Below are 24454 nucleotides of genomic sequence, written 5' to 3'. Positions count from 1 at the left end.
GAGTTGCCCATGGTCCCACTCCGGTAAGTGGCAGAGCTGAGACTTGAACCCAGATCTTCTGACTCCCAGCCTAGAGCTGTTTCCAGCACCCCTGATCCGAGGATCCCTAGGAGCAGTGGTGCCATCATTCCACAGAGGTAACGCTGCTTCTCCACTTCCCTCTGGGGCCTGTCTCCTCCTGCAGGCTGCTGTACCGCTCCATCGACTCCCACACAGAAGACAAGGGCCCCATCTACAACTACCGTGTGGAGATCTCCATCTTTTTCATCATCTACATCATCATCATTGCCTTCTTCATGATGAACATCTTCGTGGGTTTTGTCATCGTCACCTTCCAGGAGCAGGGGGAGCAGGAATACAAGAACTGTGAGCTGGACAAGAACCAGGTAGCTTCCTAGGAAGGAGAGGAGCAGGTAGCAGGGCAGTAGCGGGGAGCAAGGCTACATGAGGAATGACAGCAGATGGCAGCTTGTGGCCCACCCGGAAGAGAGACTGGAGTCAGGAGAGAGATCCATGCGGATACTAAGATCATCTGTCTGCTCCTCAATGAGGGAATAGGGCTGTCAGTCTTCTGGAAGGGCCTGGACAAAAGAAATGCAAATCCTGGATCTGGCAAATGCATTCAGCCAACAAATATTGGTTAAGCATCTACTTAAGGAGACTCTATGATAGATTCTGTTGGGGGGGGGGGAACCTCATGCCCTGTGTCTCAGAAGTTGACAAGTCAGCAAGTGTTCACGTGGGTTGGCACACTGATAATGAAGAAAGAAACTAGAGCAATGAGGGAGTGAGAGTTTCAGGGTGGGGAAGAGAGGGGCTTTAGAAAACCACTAGTAAATGGTTTCTTAAAGAAAACACAGAGGCCTGTGCATGAGGTGGGGGCAAGTAGGCTTAAGGAGGAATGATGGGGATGCCAGTACTGGGAGGTATTCTGTTGGCCTATGAGAAAGAGCTGGAAACTCTGTCAGGGAGGAATGAAGCTGTTACAGTGGGCTGCAGCATGTGGTCACTGAGGTCACTTCCCCAACTAGGCTCCCCAATGGAGAGAGTCAGGGGGAACTGTATCCCTGTCCATGAGTGACTTAAGGTCTTGTATGGGTAGGTACATGGCACAAGACCTTCAGCTCTACACCAGTTAGGCCAACTGGACCCCTCATCAAAATGTCAACCTCTTGGGTTTAGACTCATCATTCTGGCTGCTGTATGGCCTTTGGATTGGAAGTAAGATGGGAAAGAAGGAGGCCAATTAGAAAGTGTGGATGAGATGATTAGACCCTGATTTACTATCAGGTTAATGATAGTGGAGGTGGACAGGATAAGAAATAAAATTGGTCAGGCCTAGAGATTGCGTGTGGAGGCTGAGGGTAAGTGAAGAGGCTGGAGTGAGTCCCCAGTGTCTGACATGGGAATCTGGGCCGAGTGCAGAGAAAATGAATTGAATCTGTGCTGGAGTCCCAAGATTCTAGCTAGCCTCAAGATCTGATCCCCTATCCCTGAACTATGTCTTCGAATCTTGTGGACATGGGTAAATAAGGGAGATTGACTTAGGACAGGAAGGAAAAGTTAAGAGGTGCCCCAAGGAGAGTCTGTGGCATAGGAAATAATCAATGGGAAGACCAAGTATCTGTCATTCTGTAAGTATTTATCAAATGCCAACTAAGTGTCAGCAGTGTACAAGGCATTACCAAGTTGAAAAAAGGAGACTCAAACTCCTTGACAAAATCCTGGTAAGGAAACTGACCAGAGGCAACGATTTCCTTGATTAAGGGAGTGATAGGGGAAAAAAAAAGTCCAAATACCATCTCAAACCTGTAAATGAGCTAGATAAGTAGATTAGTTCTCTGATGCCCCAGGTCTGCAGTTTCATCCACACCCCACCTCCTCGGCCATCCCCACACGCATCATCCAGGTTACTAACCCGCTCTCTCCATCCCCACCCCGCCCCTCCCGCTGCCTCCCTCCCAGCGACAGTGCGTGGAATATGCCCTCAAGGCCCGGCCCCTGCGCAGGTACATTCCCAAGAACCAGCACCAGTACAAAGTGTGGTACGTGGTCAACTCCACCTACTTTGAATACCTGATGTTCGTCCTCATCCTGCTCAACACCATCTGCTTGGCCATGCAGGTCAGTCCGAGGGGAGGACCCATGACGCCTGCAGGAAGGAGGATGCTAGGGGAGGAGATGAAGTGTAGAAGAGCTGCATGGCTGACTCCGTCATGTTGGCCAAGAGAGACAGAAAGAGCAGAAGAACTGTCCTCTTTTCCAAGATGGAGAAGGACAAGTGTCCCTTCTCAAGGATGAGCTCCTCTCTGGGACCTTATAAGAGAATCCACAGAGGCCTGGGTTAATAAAACGCTTAGAGTGAAGGAAATGGAGAACAGAGGGGGAGCCTGAAGAGTTTGCTACTGTGAGGCATGGGTATAGAGGTTGATTCTATATCCACCTCTCTTCAGGGAGGTCAACTTGTGCTTGAGCTCTCTTGAGAACCAGAAGTCTCCATAAAGGTGTCATAACCTGTGTTTTCAGAGCTAGCAGAGAAGGGAAGAATTTGCAGGATTTCCTGAGTCCACCTGGCTGCCCACAGAGATGTGAATGGCCTTCCAGGGCTTGGTTCAAGGAAGATCTCTGTTGAGAGGAGGGTGGTAAGGAGTAGGGATGCCCCTGCCTCGTTTTGACAGTCCTTCCCCTCCCCTCAGCACTACGGCCAGAGCTGCCTCTTCAAAATTGCCATGAACATCCTCAACATGCTCTTCACTGGCCTCTTCACCGTGGAGATGATTCTGAAGCTCATTGCCTTCAAACCCAAGGTAGGCCTCTGAAAAAGTTGTCTGGCCTGCAGGCACTGGAGGGATGGACAAGGGGGAGTGCCAGTACTGAAAGAAGGAGAGTGGCGGGCAGAAATAATCAGTGAAAGACCCCATCTTCTTGGAAGATAAATGTTACAACTCCTAAACCTACCAGGAGTTGTACCAGAACAACCCCTTGAGATAGTCTCCACTCTAGTCTGTGGCTGGGAAATACAGGAAACAGATTCCTCCCTGTGCTGAGCCTCCTCTTCCAAGGAGGCAGATGATGGTCCTTCTCCTCTTTCCCACCCTGTCTCCACCCTCATCCCCCAGCACATAATCTAGAAGAAACTGTGCCCACAGACTGGCAAACTAAACCTCTTCACAACCAGCCCCCCAGATTCACTTGGGCTGCTGTTCTACTGTCCTCTCACTTCATCAGCCACAGACCACGCTCATTGTAAAAAGTTCAGCCAGGGCTTCATTTGCTCAGGCTCAGTTTCCCAGCCAATGGGGTCCTCCTGTTCAGAGGCTACATCATTGTACCCTAGCGCTTTCCAGTACCGGAAGGGCAAATGTCTGAGGCTTGCTACTTGCGAGCAACTTCTAGGAAAATAGGGTGGGAGAAAGATGAGAACCATTGGCTGAATGAGACAGGGTAGGGAAGGATGGATTGCCTGTCACGTTGGATTCTCTGTGCCCTCCCTAACCAGCCCTCACCCCCATTCTCCTGACTAATGGAGAAGCAGACTGACTTGAGCATCACCCGCCAACTTCCACCCCTGAAGACAGGTCAGAATCATTGGCATCCACTGGCCTGGGATTCACAACACAGGCAGCTGCTCCTGAGAGAGGGTATAGCTGCAACTCCTTTTGGAGAGCGATGAGAAAGAAAGAGTTGGTTCTAAGAGAATTATATGGTTGCAGACTTGAGGAAAACTCTCTAGCTATTTGAGCCTTCTCTTCCCCTCCTTTACTAGTTTTTACAGATTCAACACAGATCAACAGGAGACAAAAAGGAAGGGTCCTTTCCATATATTCCATTTTTATTCAAATTTTTACTTGTCCTGGAGTTAAATGGGACAGGGGGGTGCTCCTTGGCTGTCGGATCCATATTCATTTAACAAGATGTCTATCATCTTCTCTGAAATAAAATTCAACTAACATTTCTGAATAACCTACCATGTCCTACACATACCTCATTGCATGCAATCCTCAAAACACCCTCATAACACAGGTACTGGCATCCTCATTTCAGGGAAGAGGGAAGTGAAGCTCAGAGCAATTAAGTGTAATATTAATTACACCATTATTAAGTGGCAGAACTGGGAATAGAACCTGACTTTATAGTCGATGTAATTGCCACCATGCCCAGCTGTTAGCAAGCATCTTCCATGTCAAGTGTACTGCTGGGTGCTTTTCAGAAAGAGGGAAACAACCTGTGAGGGACTTTAAGATAAAACAGACCATATTCTTGCAATGTTGGTTCCTTCTCTCAAAGAATGCCCAGGAATCTTGGCTAATTTTCAGAAAATAAGACTCCTAGTAAATGTCATTTGGTGATAATAATGGTATTTCCTACCTCCTCCAAGGCACTTAATATACTCTTTCCACTTTCCCTTCCAAGCCCAGTCCCTTTCAGGGGCATAAATTTTGTCCTGACCTAATGAAGACCACTGAATCTCCCTGGTCACCTTCCATAGGGCCCATGGGACCTCTGCTTACCTGTGGTCCTGTTCCAAGCCACGTGGCCCCACAGTACTAACAGGTTCACAGCCCATAGCATCATGACCGGTGAGGCTGGGAATGCGGAATTATTGCCAAGTTGAGCTTCAGTCACAGATGACAGCCTCTCGTAGGGAAACTGGCATCGCTTTCACCTAGTTTCATGAGACATATGGTTTAAATATTTCAAAGCCTTGAATCATTCTACAGTTGACTCAGATGTGTCTCTGATGATGTCTGATGCAGTCTGCAGAGCCATGCAGTGGACTTTGTGAATTATTCCTCATGACCACAGAAGATATATTGGGCAGACCTGCCCTACGAAGCAAATGAAATTGATCCCTGCAGGGGCCTCAGCCTGAAAGATCCCCTTACCTAAGTTTGCAGATCAAGGAATAAGCCATTTCCTCAGAAGTAGCTAGCTGTGGTCTAAACCATAAAGCGAGTTTCCTAGTTTCCTCAATCCCTAGTTTCCTGTTGTGACAAGATGGAGTAAAATAAGAAAGACTTTTCCCAAAGAACTAAGAGAGCCATCCTGGGGCCGTTTGCATTTCACACATGCCAGGGTCAATCTGTGCTGTAAAGAGAAAGGAAAATGGATAATTTCTGTGAATATCTCTAAAGGGACTTCTGGCAATAGAGGGCTAAAGGTCACTGGACCTGGCTGGCCAAAGAAGGTTGACCAGTTGGGACTTAAGGAGAACAGGGTGCCCTGGTTTCTCATTAAGCTATGTTCTTCATTTAGGGAATAGACCCCAGGAAAAGCATCCTCCAACATTTCAGGCAGCAAATCAAACCAGAAACGACTTGAAGACCTGGTAGAAATATCTGGCTGGGTGTGGCCCAAGCACGAGCAGCTTCTGAAATACAGAACAGCTTTCATACCTCACCGTTAACTGAGATTCTCTTCAGCACCTTTTATTTCACTGGCATGATTCTTTATATATGATATGAACGAGTCTGCACTTGTAAGCATTAGGTATAAAAAGGACAGTTAGGCAGCAAGGAAGTAGAAGATGCATCAACCGTAGCCAGAGAAACGTTACCGGAAGTTCTCAGTGCTTGACTTTCCTTCGCTATCCTTTCAGTCTCTGTGATTAGTTCGTTGGTCAGTTGGTTGGCTGGTCACTTTGTATCTTGTTTCATTCTTTTGTTGTCTTCGTGGTGATTGATGTTGCCAAGTTCTTCATTTCTGTTCTCCTCACCATACCATGGAAAATGACTTTACTCAAGTAAATCCCTGCCCTAAATCCAACTGTCCCACTCCTTAAGTTGACACTCTATTCCAAACACACCAAAAACTATGGGTGAGTATAAACCAGTTTAGAGCAATTCAGTCCCCCACCAAAACGTCAGGGATCTGTGGGGATGTCTGAACAGAATGCAGTAGGTAATAGTAGTATTGATTTCAACAGCTAATAGCAAACCAGAGGGGATCCCTTCCCTAGAGTAAGAGACACTGAATGGTACCTGAGTCCTACATGTGTAGGACAAAGTTGGTCAGCATGGAAAAGTCCTGGTTAGAATTGTCTGAAGGTAACTAGATACCTGGGTTGTTCTCCTATAGGGAATCGGAAAGCATCAGCAAAGACAGAAAAAAATTTATAATATACTTTATGATAAGCACTGAAAAAATATCTAATGCCTAGGAATAAATCTAATAAAAAATGTCAAAAATCTCTACAGAGAAAACTATAAAATTTCATAGAAATGAACTAAAGAAAACTAAGTAAGTTGAGAAATATATTGTGTTCATGAATTGGAAAATTCAATATTATAAACATGTAAGCTCTCTTCAAACTGATCCATAGATTCTGTACAATCCCCATGAAAACTCCAGATTGGACTTTACCCAAGGTGAGAATGGCAGGAGAAAGGGAAGCCATCAGCAAACCCTTTCTGGCCGACAGGATGACCCTGGGTGGTCCCAAGGCTTCAGCCCACTTGGGCAGCTCTGACATCACCATGGAGAGGGAGAGGCAAGAACCTGGTTCGGGAAGCAGTGCCAGGCACAGATACTCCACTGTTAACTACAGGTTTTAGTACCAGAAGGGCTGATGATGTCACTTGGTTGCCTGGGATTTGCTGTTGACAATGACTCAGCAAGCACAATGAGGAGGGGAGGAGGGAGCGGAGGGCTTCCAGGCTTGCCCTGCTCAGCAGAAGTCGGTTTGCCCCAGGAAGGCAGGAGTTCCACCAGTGAAAGGCTCCTGACTCCTCTGCTCCCTATAAACTTTCACATGGGTCATGGAGAGATGAAGAAGCAGGTCTGCTATTGCTGAGAAGTACCTCGTGCCCCTTGGCTGCTGCCCACTCCGTATCTCCCCCTAGGGGAGGATGCTGGAGGGGATTTGACCCTGGCAGCTCCCTGTGATCAAAGCCTTGGTCTTCCCTTTCAGCTTTCTCCCAGACTGCGAGGCGAACAGAACCAAAGTGAAATCACTCATTGACCTTCCTGGCACCTCAGCCTTCTTGAATAAGAGCAGCCAAAGCCTTGGGACTTACTTTCATGTTGCAGGACAAATTAGGGCCCCAAGGCATTTCAAACCTAAGGGATGAAGTGAGGCCTCTGGACCAGCTCCGTCTAATAGAACTTCCTGCAATGTTCCATACGCACTGTCTGCAATATAACCACTAGCCTTCTGTGGCTGTTGAGCACTTGAAATGTGGTTAGTAGAGCCAAGGGTTGGTTTTTCAAATATATTTAATTAATTTAAAATTATATAGCTGAATGTGGCCAGCTGCTGCTATGTTGGGCAGCACAGCTCTGGACAGTCCTTCTTTCCCATAATATTCCCAGCTTCTGCTGTCCTCTGTCTGTCTTGGTTTCTTCAGCCCAGCTGCTCTGGCTTTATGAAGCCAGATGGTTTACCTCACCCTCCCCACTCTCTCTCCAGCTGTTAGTTTTCTGCCAAAAATGGACTTATCTTGGTGGAAGCCCTCTTGACGGGGTAAGACAATCTCTTGCTCTGGGATCCCACAGTGTGGATTTTCTCCTGACTTGGCCAGTCCTCTCTGTCATCCCTGGACTTCCCCGGTCCTTATCAGCTGCAAGTGCTGAGGCTCCTTCCCTGTGGATCCTGTCCCACCCAGTTTCTGAGCTCAGAAAGGCCCTACGGGAGGTGGAGAAAGTGCCCTGGCAGGTGCAGTCTGGAATTAGCCTGCTTCTAGGGGTTGTGTCCCTGGTGATCCCTGGGGCACCCAGCTTCGCTTTTTCCCAGTCTATTGGGCTTCAGACTAGGTTTCCTGACAGTGCTTTAGTGCCCTAGTGAAACTGAAATCTGAGAGCCCTAAGCCTATACCCGGTTCTTGCCTGATCCATCCTCAGGGTGAAGAATCTTGTCCTTCCACATCCCAGTTGCTGGCCAGAGACTTGCTTCCTGACAGCTTTGACGTCACTTCCCAAGGAGGTGCCAGCCTTCCAGCCACATCCTTTCCCCAGCTCGGCCCTGCTTGGCACTCTTATCCTGCCCTGGCTTCTATTGCTAGGTTCCAGCATGCCTTGTAACTGTCTGGGCTGTGACTCCTGTTCCCTGCCCCAACACAGAGATCTTGGCCAACATCTCACAGTGTGAGCTAACAGTGGAGCAGTAATTCAGTAATTCAGCAGCCACCATATTGTCTCTGCTCTGGGGACTTTTTTGTAGCCCCTGTTACCTTTCCGGAAAGAGGACATGAGGGCAATGAAGGCTTGGCTGCTTCTTGGAAGGCAGAGAAGCAGAAAGAGGGTGAGGCTGGAGGCACCGGCCAACAAAGAAAGCAGCTCCTCCTTCCCTCCGTCTGTTGTCCCGAGGAGTTCATCTATGGCCCAGGCACACTTCCCTTGGCCGGGAGCAAGGGATGAGTCATAACTAGAAGGAAGCCTGGCTAATGAGATGCTCTGAGAACAGAGCTGCTCAGGACCATGGAGGTCAAATGCTTGTCAGGCCCCATCACCCGGCCCTGGGCACAGCCTCACTGTGGTCCCAGCCACATGAGCAGCCACGAGGCTATGAGAAGGAACCGATAAGAGGTTCTCCAGTGGCCCTCTTCGTGATCAGCACTGTGCAGGGCCAGCCGGCTCTGCATCTTGCAAGTCTCCGAGCCTGAGAAGGGGTGCTACTGGCCTTGGACTTCCCACGCCCAAAGGCAGCCTTCCTCTTATTGCTGATTGTGCCTGTACAGTGCAGGGGATCCCATGGCTTCTGATGGTCCCCAGAGCAATCTTTTCTCTGCACATTCTGTTGTTCTTAGGAATGATTCTTCTCTTGGGAAGGATTGTTGACCCCACCATGGGTGGGCACAGGCCCTGCCAAGGTGAGGGGAGTTTGGGGGATATCCTAAGGGCGTGATCAAGATGGAGCTAATTTCTTTTCACTGGGCTTGTGGCAAAAGGGACAGATGCAGGCTAGGTTGGGACTCTAGGTTCACATATGGACAGGCAGAGGGAAAGCTGGAATGGGGAGCTGGAAGGCTAGGAAGCATTCAGAGATAACACTTGCAAAGAAATTCTGCAGTCCAATTTCTCAGTCTACTTTGTCAGTTCTATCCATGCCTAGAAGTTTCTTTCCTTAAAGATCCAGCATCTAGGGATGCCTAGGTGGCTCAGTCAGTTAAGCACTTCTGCCTTTGGCTCAGGTCATGATCCCAGGGTCCTGGGATCAAGTCCGCATCGGACTCTCTGCTCAGCAGGGAGCCTGCTTCTCCCTCTTCCTGCTGCTCCCCCTGCTTGTGCTCTCTCTCACTCACTCTCTCTCTCTCTCTCTAACAAAAAAAAAAAAAAAGAAAAGAAAAGATCCAGCATCTGGTTTCCCTTTGGCAAATAGCTTTCCACACACTGCCTGAAGATGTCATAAAGATGCCGGCTTGGGGTTCCCCAGGGGCACCCGTGCCCTCTACATATGCAAAGGGGGCTTCTGAAGCCGAGGGTCCAGATTGTTCAGGCCTGGACCCACTGTTTTAGGCGTTGGATCCCTTGTCCTCCATAAGCAAGCTGCCCCCGGGGAAAAGGGACCAGGGTTCTGACACTCATGAGGCAGGAGGAAAAGCTGGGAGAGTGTCTTAGTGATGACACAAGCCCCAAGGCAAGTAGCCGATCTGCTTTTCTGACCCAGGGAAGAGAGGCCATTTTTACCAAACGTGAGCCCTGCCTACTTTCCTACTCAGTCTGTAGATGTCATATCTGGACTATGTATTCAATGGCTTCCAAAATCAGATGTGTTCACTGTCCGCCAAAGGAGCCAAGTGGGGGGCATGCCAAAGGAGAGGCTCCAAAGTGTGGCCAACTCTGAATCAGAGCCACAGGAGAAAGGGACGCATGAGCTGGTGTTAGAGAAGCTGCCAATCAGCAAAGGAGGTCTGTCAGCTGCCACAAGGCCCTGAGCAACCCCACAGGGGCCCTGGGACAACCTGGGCAGATAGAGTGAGAAGGATGGCAGGGCCAGAATTCCTGTAGATGCACCAGTACAGCAACCGAGGGGCCCAGAAGACGCTGCAGGCAGGATTCCATCAGGCCTGGGCCTGGGCCTGCCCCTGGGGGCAAGACTCCCTACCCCCAGATGGGAGGGATGCTGAGGGGGCAGCATGCTGAGGGATACCCCCAATGCCCTTCCACAGGCCAACAGAAATTTCAGAACTCTTTCTTTATAGCCCAGTAATGGACCAGGAGAAGGAAGGTGGAAATAAAATGACCGGTAGGAAAGAATGTAAACCAGAGCCATTTCCTCTTCTTGAAAGCTGAGTATCTTCTAGAAACTTGGTTTGTTTTTGCCAGATAATTACACTGCCAGCTAAAAATCTACTTTCTCTCCAACTTTACCTCTGGCTGTAACTGCACTACTTGCCAACAAGTTAGACATACATCTCTGTGTGATGCAATCCTTTTTGCAAGGCTTTCTTTTTTACCAAGAAATTTTACTTTCTTTGTTTAATCATTCACTCCCCAGTAAGGGAGAAAATTCAGGTAGATTGAGAACCAGGAAGCCTATCTCCCTCCTGTGTCAGGGAATGAGCTGGGGGTGGGCCGGTAGGGCTATAGTTCCTACGTGCAGTTCTCTCCATGGCTCCATGTCTCTGTAAAGGAGGAACACTAGCTTAGCAGACTGTGGGAGACAGAGTAAGGTGCTGTCCCCATTCATCTCTTCGGACTGCTAGAGCACATACCCCCGACTGGGTAACTTACCAACAACTAGAATGTCTTTCTCACAGTTCTGGAGGTTGGAAGTCCAAGATCGAAGTGCCGGCATGGTTACCTTCTCTGGTGAGGGCCATCTTCCTGGTTTACAGCTGCGCCTTCTCGCGGTGTCCTTACATGGTGGAAGGGGTGAGGGAGCTCTGTGGGAGCTCTTCTATAAAAGCATGAATCCCAGGGGCGCCTGGGGGGCTCAGTTGGTTAAGCATCTGCCTTCGGCTCAGGTCGTGATCTCGGGGTCCTGGGATCGAGCCCCACGTCGGGCTCACTGCTCAGCGGGAAGCCTGCTTCTCCCTCTCACTCTCCCTCTGTGCTCTCTCTCTCTCTCTCTCTCTCTCAAATAAATAAATAAAATCTTAAAAAAAAAAAAGGCAGGAATCCCATTCTTGTGGGCTCCACCCTCATGAGCTCATCTCCTCCCAAAGCCCCACCTCCTAACACCATGTCTTTGGTCACCAGGTTTCCAGCATGTGACATGGGGGATGGGGGACACAAACATGCAGGTCATAGCAACGTCTAAAAGGCACTGGTGGCTTCTGAGGAAAGTGCCATCTAGATGGAACATGGCAGGGTCCCTCAGCCTGGGGAGGTTGCACCCAGCCCTCTAACTCTGAAGAAAGGAACCTCATGCCTTATCATGCTCTTCTTGTCCATTACCATTTTAAAATTGGTCCTTTTGCAATTCTGGTGTTCTGTCTTCTCTCATCCTGAGCTTATTGATTCTATCCCTTCACACAGATTTCTGCCTAACACCATAATATAATTTCAAGGCTCGTCCTAATGCATCCTTGAAGTTGGATTGTCTAAGACACAGCATAAGCCCATGCTACTAACACCTTTTCCTGTGACTAAAAAAAACCCATTCCTGGGACAAGATTGGAGTTCCATTGCTGACCATTTCCTCTCTTTCTCTGTCCCTGGGCCTTGTCTTTCTTCATGTTGTTTATTTCCAGAACTCTTTGCCTGTGCTTTGTTGGGCTAGTGTTTTGCTGCAGGCTAAAGTTCACCAACAGCTCAGCAAATACCATATTGAGTGCTGACATGGCAGGCAGGTACCAGGGACACCACGGTGACCACAAGCAGGCTGGTGAGTGCAGCCTTGCTCACTTTGCCTTTTTAAGGACAGACCTCCCTCCCTGACTTTGGCTCGCTCTTGGGTCTGGTAGTGTCCCCAGTTCACCATCGCATCCATCCCTGGAAAACCTCTTCGGCCTGGAACTCCTGTTCCTACTTAAGAAGCAGCGAATAAACACATGATCCCATTTTATATCAGTTCCAATACCTTAAATTAAGAAACACTCAGAAACAGGGAGGGAAGGAAGTATCTGAAGAATTGGGTTTTCTTTTTTTGTAAAGATTTTATTTGTTTGACAGAGAGAGAGATGGGGAGAGAGCACACGCAGGAGGAGCAGGCTTCCCGCTGAGCAGGGAGCCCAGTGTGGGACTCGATCCCAGGACCCCGGGATCGTGACCTGAGCCGAAGGCAGACGCTTAACTGGCTGAGCCACCCAGGCGCCCCTACGCTAGATTTTCTCCATTCACTACCTCAATTAATCCGTGAGAGAAGCATTATGGTATTTAGGAAACTGAAGGTCAGAGAAAAGCTAAGTAATGTGTCCAAGATGGCAGAGCTAGTTTTTTATTGTTGTTTTGGGGGAATTTTAATGCAGGTGTAGGTGATTCAAGAGCCAAGCTCTATCCACTACCCCCTCATGGACACAACAAACATGAACAAGCGGAGATGTTGCTGTGCACGTAATGGGTCCTCAGCAAGTGTTCACATTCTTCCTTATGAGCAGACCAGAGACAAAATGAAAGCAAGCCATTCTCAAGTAACAAGCCCCCGTAAACTGATAGCCCCTCCATTCCCATGTCCTTCTGCCTCCTCTGGGGCCCCTAGCCCCTTGCCCCCTCCTTTGCCCATCCTGTCCTTGACTCCTGTGTTTCCCTGCACTGGCCTGGGCCTTCTGGGTTGCCCTTGCAAACCTGAAGTGACAGGTCCCTTCGGGAGAGGAGACAGTCATCTGACAGGTGACTACACCTAAAAGCTGACATATTAATGTGTGTGCATACACGCATGCACGTGCACTTGAAATGGGAAGACCTGCAAAATGTGGAGACAAAAATTAGACTGCCAAATCCCTGAAAGGCATCTCTGTGCCCCATGAGAGGCATTCGGTGAAAGTTTAAGGCATGCACGCCTGCATGCATGATGAAAATTATGAAACTGGAGAACAAGGAAGAGAGAGTCCGAATATTAACATCAGATAAAACCATTAAGATCATCAATCTTCCATCAACGCAGAAATGTCTAAGCCTTCTCCCTTTTTGCCATAAGAGATTTCTTCAGACAGCTCTGTTGGGAATCCTCCTTTATATTGAACTGAAATGTGCCCCCCTGTGATTTCTACTTACTAGTACTGCTTTTTCCATCTTTTGTTCTATAAATGGTTATTGAGCACCTCAGTGATGATGTCAAGACATGGTACTGTATCACAGGGCTCACGGGGTAGTGCAGAGATGAAGGGGTTACGGAATAGGGCAAGTGCTATGCTGGGGGAAATAGGCCACGACAGGGACAGCACCACTGGGGGAGGAAACACCTATTTCAGATAAGATAGTCAGGAATGTACTGGGTAAACTGAGGCCCGGAGGTTGAAAAGGAGCCGGAAGAACCTGTCAGACAGAGGGGAGAGCAAAGGCCCTGAGGCAGGAGCAAGCTGAGCTTATTTTGGGAACTGAGAGCAGTGAGCAAGAGGGGAGGGATCAGAGGACAAAGGCCCTTCAGGACCTGAAAGGGGTGTGGATTTAGAATCCACACCCTAAGGAGCAGGGCCTTAGTGGGCGTTATATCATCGGATTCGTGTTTTTGAACCAGCATGCTGATGGCCTAGAGAAGAAAACGCACTGGTACTGGCCAAGGGGGGAAGCAGTTAGGAGTCTGTTCCTGGACATGCAGGTGACAGCCGTGGAGGACGGGTGGAGGTGGGCAGTGTCACGACGTCGTCTGATGATGAAGAGGGTGTGAGGGTGAGGAAGAGGAGTCAGGGAAGGTCAGGATAGGGTTTTAGCAGGACTGCCTCTTACCCACCTTTATATCCCTCCAGATGCTAACACAGGAACACCTGGTACCTATCAGGCACTCTGGATATGCCACCTCAATAAGACAGCGTCCCCTGGGGAAACTGAGGAACCCTGCTTCCTTCCCCACAGAAATGATTCCAGTCCCTCTAACAGCTCTAACATCCTATGAGGAAACCCCCTTCAGTCCCCACCCTCCCCAGGTCACCCCCAAGAACTTGCTGGAGAGAGAAGCAGAAATGGAAAGCCAGGGGTGTGGCTGCTAATGCCTGGGGAGCTGCCATCTGGAGTGGCGATGGGCAGGACACGGCCACCTAAACTAGGGAACTCCTGCCTTCGGTGTAATTAGATTTCTTCGGTGCAGGACCCCGAGCCTGTCATGCATGATGCACTCTGGGATCGCCCCAGGTTAAAGCCCGGAGATTCGACACTTGCAGCCTTTTTAGAGGACTGAAGCCTTGTTTTTTGGTTTGTTTGTCTTGTCTCATTGAAGAGCCAGTTACCATCTCCCAGAACTAGTGTTCCAAAGAACCCAGCTATGGAAATCTGCAGAGGCACCACATTGATCCAGGAAGCCGAAGCTAGCATTGAGGGTTGAGTGGGCAAGGGCCGAGGATACGTGAGGTCCTGCAGTGCCTGGGGCAGCGCCACCCAGGGAAAACCTGGCCTGTGTGTGCTGGGAGAGTATTTGAGAATGCTTATCCAAGGAACACTGTGGGTAGGTCTTATTCAGTGGCCCATTAATGACCAAGGCTCAGCATAAATTAAACTAGAAGTATGAATGGCTCTTGGATTGAATGACTTTCTATTTCCTCACCAACCTGGAAAATTAACTTTAAAAAACCCCAAGAGCAAGCAATATTTCCTTTTAAGAGTTCTATAGAAACTTAGCCTTTTAGGCTAGTGGTCTTTGATCCTTTTAGAACTAAAGTTCCCTTTTGGTAACAAATACTTTGTAATACCTCCTTAATTTTCCTAAATCAGAGGAAACTTAAAACTTTATGTATACAAAATTCACATCTATGCACATATTTATATATACATTTATATAAATGTAATGCAATATTTATATATATTTTACATTGTGTGTGTATATATATGCAATATAAAAATCCCTGAATTTTAATGTAATAGGAAAAGTCTGTATTTAGTAGAAGAATTCATTCCACATTAAAAAAAATAGAGGTTAATGAAAGAGCAGAGTTATGAGACCTTGGAATAAAAACTTAAGATAAGTTATAACCAATGAGCCTTATTTGCATGTGGCAAATCTCCCAAAACTCATACAGGACACACGACAGTTCATTAGGCAGAATTGTCCCATGCCTAGCAGGACATTTAGCATCCTTGGCCCACCCACCCATTACTAAATGCCAGTTTTGCCCCCCTGAATCTTAGTGGTGCCCCCGCAGGTTCCCAAACACCCCCTAGAGGGCAGTGCGTGCCCCAGAGTGAGAACTAATGCCTTAGGTAGGACTCCATTCAGCCTCTTATTTAATTCTTGAAACATCTGAAACCTGCTTACCCAAATTATTAAGAAACCAGTGTCTCCTACCAGCAAGGGAACCCCCTCAACCCAGAAACTCACCACATATGTGCGTTTCATTCAAAGGAGTAGAAAGGGAAAGAGAAGGAGGGGAGGCAGCAAGGGGGTGACGTGTAACAACGCCCCCCCCGCCCCACCCCCTGGCTGCTGGGCAGCAGAGTCAAGAGGGACCTGCTGTGTGGGGTGTAGCTCCTGCGTGCTTCTTAGCAGCCTGATTGGTGATTTGGCATTACCCTGATTATTATTTATTTGTGGAATGTCCACAGGGTACCTGATGCCAAACAGTGCACGCAGACAGGCACAAACGGGCTTTGTCAGGGAGGGGCTTCCCCACCATGGCTCTTGCACCCAGGGATTTGCATATTGTTGCAACATTGTGACAGGTTTCTTTCCTGCCTGGTGCTTGAGAGCTTGAAAGTCGCTATGAATGATAAAAAATAATTATATGACTTGGGTGAAGCCTTTGTGTGGGAAGGGTGGTATTAGCTATTACATTTAATTATTTAATGTGGAAAATTATTCACACTGTGTAAAGAAGCCCGGCGGAAAGTACACTGTGGTTCCCTTCTCCATCCCTGCCACTGAGAAAGAAACCAGAATGCACCGCGTCCAGGAGGGGAAGAGGGATCCCCAGACCCACGGGGCTCGGGGTCACCACTGTCCCAACGGACCTGCGGCTCAGCCAGCCCCCAGCCGCCGCTGTAGGGGAGGGGGCCGTGTGGGAAGGCCACCAGCAAGGCCGGGAGAGGCGGCCTCCCACGGAGTGCTCAAACCACAGCGGTATGGGAGGGATGGCAGCAAGCAGCGGGCACTGTACGCGTCCTGTGCCAACTCAGGTTGTCCTCGCCAAGCCCGCGACTGTTCCTGTTTGACAGAGAAGGGGGGCTCCGGGAACTCGCCGCACAACTCCAGGCATAGCTCTGGAAGTGAGCGCAGGAGCTCAGTGCATTCCTGTTTTGTTCACTTAAGTGGGTGCAGGTGCTGCCTCTCGCAATTGCAGGGGGGGCTGTACCTGCCCCTTCACTAAGGAGGGCTCAGCCCATTCGGTCAGGAAGGGCTTGGAGGGGACCGGTCAGATCTGGGTTTGGAGTGCTTTCCCAGCTGGGTTGGAGGAGAGAGGATTCAAGGCAGGCAGCTGGCAGAGGGCTGTCACAGGTCCGAGTTCAGCCCTGGAGCAGCGGGGTGGAACGGCTCCTCCTCATTCACCTGCTCCCGGTGCTGCCTGTTCTCTGCCTTCCCTTCTCCTTCAAAGAGTGTCCGTGGTGTTTACTTGAGCCGCGGTTTGCCTGCATCCATTGCACTGTGTCCGCCGGCGGGGACGCATCCACCCAGCACCCTGGTCCCGGAGGAGACCTTTGCAGAAAGCAGCTCAGTAGCAGCAGGAGGCCACCTACCCCAGGCACCTGAGACCCAGAAAGAACCTCCTGAGGTCCCCAAAGGGAGCTTAGCCAATAACCCCCAGTTTTCATCTGCTCCCAGGGGAGAAGGAGGCCAGTGTGAGACCCGTTCAGTCTTGTGGAGTCCCAGGCATCCAGTAAGTGTTCATTATGTGTTGGTGAGAGAAGAAATGAAAGAGGGCCTTTAAAACGTTCCTGGGGAGGAAAAACCTCAAAAAAATTGGAGCAGAAGGTGTCCAGTTCAAAGTGCACATTCCTCCGACAATGTCAAGAGCAGCCCCGTCACCACCACCCACCTCCTCTCCCCAGGGGTGTGGACCCAGGCCCTCACCCTGGCCCGCAGCCTGCTCTTGCCCCTCGTGTCTGTGTGCAGCCTGAGCCTCCCGGAGCCCCCAAATGAGCGCATCACAGGGGAGGAGCTGACAGAGGAAGGCAGAATCCTTGCTCCCTTCCAGGCTGCCTGGGGCCTGGGGCAGCTGTGTGCCCCCGTTATGACTTCTCCATTAGACGCCACTAACCTCCGTGATTAGTTATGTCTAAAAGACATCCTAACATAACACAAGTCCTATTATCTCTGCTTGGTGTTGGTTACCGCTGTGTTCCATGAGATTCCGTGAGATCGACTCTTGGCACCACTGCCGAACTGCCTGTGGCATTCAGCACCTCTCCCTGGTTCATTCACTCTCCCCCACGTCCCAGCCCCACCACCTGGACCCCTGGAGAGACCAGAGCTTCCAAGGAACTGGACACTGCCTCCCCAGCCACACCAGCCGCCTCTGCTCAGCCTCCTGCCTCATGTACCTTCTCTCACCTGCTTGCTGACTCAAGCAGGGGCTCTTGTTCTCCTTCAGAGACCCCCTAACCCTGGGTTGAGGATGAGCCATCGTGGGTCCCTCCCTTCCATTTTAAGCCCTGCCTCCCCCAGGTGGCCTGACCCTTCCTCCCGCTTTGTGTGGACTCCCTGTTTTCCCCTGTGAGGCCCTGGGCCTGCCTCTGGGACTGTACCTCCTGCCTCCCTCCTCTCGTGCTCCCTTCCACTCCCCTCTTGTGCTCCTTTCTCCTTCTCCCCACTTCCCACCACCTGAGTGGCTTTTCCTAACTCCTCCTTCCCTCCTTCCCTCTGCTTCTGACCTTCCCCATCCCTGCCCTTCTCACCTTCTGCTTCTCATGTGATCCCTCAGTCCCTTTGCTTCTCTGGCATCTCTGCGACCTGCCAGTCGGCCTTTCCTTCCCTCTGACACTCCTTCCCGGCCTTTCTCTGTCCCCATCCCAGCACCTCCACCTCTCCTCTAGACTCAGGCCTCTCGCGTTGACACTGAGCCTGGCAACGCTGTGTGGGGCTCGGGGTCCCTGGAAGTAAGCACCCCTGGAGGGACTGAAAGTCCAGGTCAGCCTCCCCATCGGGGCTGGGCAGTCTTCCTCATCACCTCCTCTGGCTTCCTTTGCTTTAACATCAGAGGTAGATTCTGAAGATGCGCAGGCAGGGATAGAGAAGAGGAAAAAAAACAAGTGATAACAACAAAAGAACCCTTACCTCAAAATCCCCAAGAACACACAACAGGCTCCCAGGTGTGCAGATTTTTCCTTCGATACGTTCTCACCACCAATCTGTTTTAAAGTTTGTTTTGTCTCTGAGTTCACAGAGGAGGCCTCTGCGCCAGGCAGGGAGGAGCTGAGAATCCAGAATTCAAGGGCAAAGGCATGTGCCTCTAACCTCTCGGCAGCAGCCCTGCTCCCCGGGATCAGAGGTGGGAAACAGGGCCGCTTGGCAGCCCACTTGTGTCCTCGGAGGGGGGCCTCGGTCTCCCCCAGTGAAAATGGTGGCTTCTCAGAACCTGGCAGTTAACTGTGCACGTGCCCCTGTATCTAACAAAATTTAGTCATGACAACTTGCAAACTGTCATCAGTCTCAAAATGGTACCAGCCAGATTTCATTCAAGAGTCTCCGGACAGGCACACTACTCACTAGTGCCTCAAGATGGGCAGAAAAGGCTCTAGATGCTGGTGAAAGGTAAGCTCAGGATTCCAGAACCTTCTTCCCTCCTTCCTCCACACACCTGGGCTTTGCCTGCCCTTCTACTCAGTGCCACCCCCAAAATGGACCCTGTGAATCCTGCTTAACTAGGAGAGAGGTAGATCAGCTCGAGTTATGAATCCAGTGAATCCTGCTTAACTAGGAGAGAGGTAGATCAGCTCGAGTTATGAATCCAGTGAATCCTGCTTAACTAGGAGAGAGGTAGATCAGCTCGAGTTAACACTGACAGTCATCCAGACGTATTTAGAGCTTACTTCAGGCCAGGCGCAAGTCCAAGTGCTTTACGTGTATTGTCTCATTGTATTGTAATCCCCATTGTAACCCTATAGTTTCCCCATTTTACAGGTGGGGAAACTGAGGCACAAAGAGGTGGAAGTTGTTTGCTCAAGAGTACCCAGCTTATAAGCACCAGAAGTAGAATTTGAACTGACAACCTACCTCCAGAGACCGTGCTCTTGATACCACCTCTTTCAACTTGGAATAGCTTCAAGGATGGAGGTGAATCAGGGCACAGAGAATCTGAAAGAGAGGAAAATCCACAATTCTTGGGCATTCAAAATGCCTAACATGGTGTTTTGTGACAGTGTGTCCTTTCTAATAATGATTTGCTAAAGTTAATATCAGTTTTGTCTGCATGTTCTCAACCCACCTCAGCCAGCGAGTGGAGGGTCAGCAGCACTCAGGAGAATGGGTCATACTGAGGGTCTAAGCAACTGCAGATCACAGGGGTGGCCGCTCATCAGCCTGAGTGGATGCACACACGAGCATTCCCAGGAAGGCCAGAGAAGAGGCCCATCTTCTAAACTCATCCCCAGAGGCTGGGAATTTGAAAGGGGAAAACCCACTAAATCTGCAGGATTTAAGGATGTCAAGGGAAAGCCTTCTCATCCCCAAAACACCATACCTTCTGGGTGATCAGCCCTGCTTGACTCTGGGGAGTTGGACATTAAGAGGTTTGGTTAACCATTTCAGGGAGGGCAAGGAAAGCCCTTTCCCTAACCTTGACTTCTACCCTACCATTTGGGACCTCATCACCAGGGAAAGAAGGAGTCACAGGTATAACCTGGCTCTAGGTCAAACTGATCTAAGAGAAAAAGCCTATGATTTTTTTCCCACCCTCCTTCTTCCATTACACCCCCAAAATCTGTATTACCTGTGGTTTCCAGCAAATGAGGAGGTAGGCAAAAACAGGTTTGTGTGTGTGTGTGAGAGAGAGAGAGAGAGAGAGAGCACTAAGCTCTTACACTCCAGAGGAAAGTAAGGGGAAAAAATATTCCTCCAGGCCCTGCCCACTTAAGGATTTGGCCAGGTGTCTAAATGGAGATCACCTTGTTTCTGGGGATGGGTGTGGATGAGGTGGGAGGAAGGACCGTTGAGAGTGGGAGGAGGAGGTGGATGGAGGAAACAGCTGAAAGCTGGATCTGAAACCGTCTTCGTGGTCCAGCTTAGAGAATTGTTGGGCTTGTGGGACAGAGAAGGTGGGCGGACGGGTCGGAGTAAAAATCTGCCTCTAAAAGGGATCCTGTCACCTCCCCCTTTGGCATGCTCCCTCACCCCTGCATTCTAGCTATGTGTAAATCTCCTCGAGCAGAGTCTAATAAGGCAACTGGTTGCGTCTCTGCAGCCAATGGAGGCCCTGGCACTGGGTCTCCCAGGTAGCTTGTCTTGATCAAAAGCCTCAGCAGCACAGCCTGGTGAGGGCAAGGGCGAGGCATGAGGCATTCATCTTGAGAGAGCCCAGCCAGTGGGAGCCTGCCATGGAAGGTTGGGAGAGGGCCATGGTCAAGGAGGAGTGGACTGGTGTTATGTTTTCCCTCCATCTGCACGTACACAAAGAAGTCCCAGGGAAAGGGTGAGGAGCGATGCCCAACCGGGAGGTTGGCAGGGTCCCTTTCGGTGTCCGCCTTCCCCTGGTGCTCAGCAGCTAACTAACCTGTGTGTTTATCCTGGCCTTTGCCCTACTCTCCACCTTCCTTCCCTTTTTCTCCTCTCTCAGAGGCGTTGCAGACCAGGCCGGCTTACCCATTTTGTTTCAGGTCTCTGGCGAATAAGAAGACTCCCAACTCAACGTCCTTTCCTGAGCGCTGAGCCTTCCCCCTCCCTCTCTCTCCTCTTACCCCCACGCCCAAGTAATGTTTCATTACCGCATTTTCTAGGCTAGATGCTGAACCTCCCTGGACTCTGCTCTGGCGCCTGTTTCTCTCCCTTCTCTTCCTTGACCCTGCCTCCCCTTCCCTTCTGAACTAGCTCTCCCCACAAAGATGGTACTCCCGTCAAGAGAGACTCCCCCAGTGTTTTCCAAACTCAAATTTTAAAACACATGCATATTTACAGTTCATTTGGGGTCTTCTCTCTTTACCTCCCTTCTTTAGAAGTCAGTCTTTTCCCTTTGCCCTGTGAATAACATCTAAGAACCTGGGAAGGAATTGGTTATTTCCTGCTCATAACATGTGACTTAAATGGGAGAGAACAGTCTCCCTCTGCCTCCAAGGCTCTAGTATATTCAGAAATGATTCTGGGAAGCCAACAAGAAAGCCATGATTTCCATCTGACCCTCACCTGACCCACACCCTGGCCAACCTCTGCTTCTCCAGTCTGGCTGTCCAAAGTCTCCGCCGTGGCATTTCTGTTTTCTTTTGGCAGAAATGCCTGGGAACCGAGAGGCCCCTTTCCCTGTGACCTGACCTCCCACACTAAGAATAACAGCCCTAGGACAGCATGTCTTGCGATCCCTCTGGAAAGAGGGCATGGCTGGGAAGTGGGGAAGTTCAGGGAGCTGGATAGAGTCAGGAGGAAATGGAAGAACACAGACTCTTGGCTCTTGTGAGTAAAAAATTAAAAGGGAAAGTTGGCAGCCTTCAAGAGAACTGGGGAAAGAGGTCTGGGAAAGTCTCAGAGGACCCTTAATGCTTTCATACCCACTCCCCAACCTCTAGAATCCCATCTCCTGGAAGACCCAGCTAGTGGTTCAGAGAATAGGAAAATGCTGGTCCTACCGAACAAATGTAGCCCAGACCTGTCTGGTCTCCTTTGCAGAACATTCCCTGAAAAAGTGAAGAAGCAAATGTCCTTTTTTTAAGAAGACAAGTACCTTTAGGACTAGGTCCTTTCCTTTCCATTCCTGGGGATGGAAAGGTGTTCTGTTCCTGGGGTTACCCGAACGGTGAGCCTATACCTCCATGTGGCCACAGGGCAGTGCTCTCTAGACTCCCACACCGCTCAGAGAGGCAGGTGATCCAGACCCAAGACACCTGTCCACTCTGTGAAGGGTCCGCCCTCCCAGGAATCCTGGAATCCTCTAGGAAATCTGGGACAGCCTATCCCTTGGTTGACTAGTTGTCCAAGACCTCAAAAGAAGTGTTTCAAAAGCATCTCTTCCCTTCTCCAAATATGGCAGAACACGAGTGAAATCTAAGTGTACAGGATGAAGTGGTGAAGTCGGGATGCTGGTCTTACCCCCTCGGTGCCATAATCTCTCTTCCATGGCATGACTGCCTCCACTCCCTTCCTGCGAAGTCTATGTCCCCATACTCTCTACCCAGACTCCCCCTATCAATCCAGTTCTCGGGCTTTGATAATTTCATTCACTTTGGGTGGTATTTGCATGTCAACAGGGACTCTACATCAAACTAGTAGACGTTAGGAAAGGAACCTAGGGGAGGTGCGTAAGAGATGCCCCCGAAAGCACTGCCTGGGGCACTACTGAACTGTAAGATTTGCCTGGACTCCATCTCCTTTCAGTTCATAAAACCTTTGCCAGGTCAGAGCTGTCCCTGGAAATACCAGGGCATATCCAGTGCTGGAACAGGGGTGACCCTGATTCTAACTGCAAAGAGTCCAGCATATTATAGGTATTGTTTTAATGATTCAGTCCTCTTGCTATTGCCAAGCTTTAGATGAGTCACCGCTGAGCCCCGATGACCTGGCCACCCTTCTGGACCACACGGCTGTGGTTTTCAGGGTCTTTGGAATTCCCAGATCATCCATAGGACCACAGCCCACTCACCTCGAGGGGGGTCACCCGCCTGTGTCCCTCCCTGCCTCCAGAAGGGTTCCTCTGATGGAGGAGACCTGGGGGCATAGGAGATGCTGAGTGGGGACTGAGAAGAAAGTCCAACCGTGCCCCTGAACCACTGTGACTCGCACTGCCTGCCCCCCATGTCCACGCCTGCTCCCCCACCCGGGTGGGAAGCAGAAAGAGCCTTTGTGCAGGAGGGTGGTGAGGTGGGATGGATCTGGAGGAAGGGGGGGCCATGTGACCAGGGGAGGGCGGGGCAGGAGGGTTGGACCAGCCGCCTCCCGGCCACCCGCTTCCCTCTTGGGCTCCTGGCCACAGTACGGGCGTTCACAACTCCAGCAGCAACACTGAGGTGCCTGGACGGTGATTCTGATGGTGATGTTGCTCTGTTCTTGTCTGTCTAATATTCCTTTTTAATCCCCATCCTGCCTGCCCCTCCCTTATGTAGGGTTACTTTAGTGATCCCTGGAATGTTTTTGACTTCCTCATCGTAATTGGCAGCATAATTGACGTCATTCTCAGTGAGACTAATGTGAGTATGACTCTGCCCTCCCCAGGAAGCCTCCTCCTTCCTCCTCTGCCTCCTCTCTTTCCCTTCTCTCACTCGCTCTCTCTTTACCTCCTTTTATTTGTTTGGTTTTTTAATTTCCTGTTTTTACCCCCCTCCAGTCATGCTTTTTATTGAACCTGCCGTCGTCTGTGGGGGAAAAAAAGTGGGAGCTTCTCCTCCTTTTTTTCTGCTTGGCCCAGCTCTGCCCTGCTGCGCTAGGCCCAGGGGCCCGGAGCTGAGCGGAGGGGCAGGCGCTGGGGGCTGCCCGGCCCCCTCCCCGGCGGCCCCGGCCCAGCGGAACCTTGGTACTAACCCAGCTTTTGTCAGGCCTCTCCGCCCCGTGAGAACCAGGTTGCCCAGGTTTGAGCCGCCAGAACTGTAGAGTGGTAAGAGAGTATTTAATATGCCCACGTAACCTCTTTCTTTTCTCATTTTTTTCTCTTCTCTCCTTTCTTTCATGCTTTTTTTTTTCATTTTTTCCTCTTCCTTTTTGTTTTGTTTTTCTCCTTTGTTGTTGGTTTTTTTTTTTCTCTCTCTCTCTCTTCTCTCTCTCTCTCTCTCTTCCTCGGCTTCTCTGCCCCATGCAGCACTATTTCTGTGATGCATGGAATACATTTGACGCCTTGATTGTTGTGGGTAGCATTGTTGATATAGCAATCACCGAGGTAAACGTAAGTACATGGCGTCTGTTCCTAACTGTCCGTGCCTGCTCTAACACTCATTTGTCTTTTCCCCGGCTCATTTTTTTCCTTCATTTTATTTTCTCCTCCCCACCTCCTTATTTTCATTTTGTTTATTTTATTTGTTTGTTTAAATTGGTTTAAAGGATTTTTTTTCCTTGTTGCTTTATTTTGAATTTTTCTGTTTGTTTTTGTTTTGTTTTTAACTTTTGGAACGAGTTAGGCCTCCCCTTTCCTTTTAAGTTCTGATTGCTGCATCTTTTCTCTCTCCCGTTCCACTCCGCCTGGCATGACTCACACTGTATAGGAGGATGCAGCTATGGGAGCCAGAGAGTGCCAGAACGAGGGCATATTTACAACCTCTGGGCCACAGCTGGGGCGGGGACCCAACCCTCTCCTCACCCCCACCTTCACCTCCAGACTGCTGCCTTACGCTGTCCTTCCCTTCACCCCCATGGCACCTTGGA

The 24454-nt window shown here is 49.9% G+C and overlaps 1 protein-coding gene across 14 annotated transcripts in view; it reads left to right on the top strand.

Moving 5' to 3' along the window:
- CACNA1C (calcium voltage-gated channel subunit alpha1 C) overlaps positions 1-24454 on the top strand; it is a 720546-nt gene that overhangs the window by 627975 nt on the left and 68117 nt on the right. For 7 of the 14 annotated variants that reach the window (XM_088025853.1, XM_088025852.1, XM_028121053.1 and 4 more), the window contains 4 exons: positions 185-386; positions 1966-2124; positions 2697-2807; positions 23895-23978. In XM_088025853.1, the coding sequence (XP_087881979.1) occupies positions 185-386; positions 1966-2124; positions 2697-2807; positions 23895-23978 (556 nt within the window). Of the gene's footprint in view, positions 1-184; positions 387-1965; positions 2125-2696; positions 2808-23205; positions 23290-23894; positions 23979-24454 lie in introns of all 14 variants that reach the window. The other 7 variants (XM_028121052.1, XM_028121054.1, XM_028121049.1 and 4 more) reach the window with 2 other exon arrangements.

Source organism: Eumetopias jubatus, unplaced genomic scaffold (assembly GCF_037043125.1).
Source record: "Eumetopias jubatus isolate StellerSeaLion01/CBP00866 unplaced genomic scaffold, mEumJub1_p1.0 scaffold_8, whole genome shotgun sequence".
Classification (NCBI taxonomy): Eukaryota; Metazoa; Chordata; class Mammalia; order Carnivora; family Otariidae; genus Eumetopias; species Eumetopias jubatus.
This window is presented reverse-complemented; position numbering and strand designations above follow the sequence as displayed.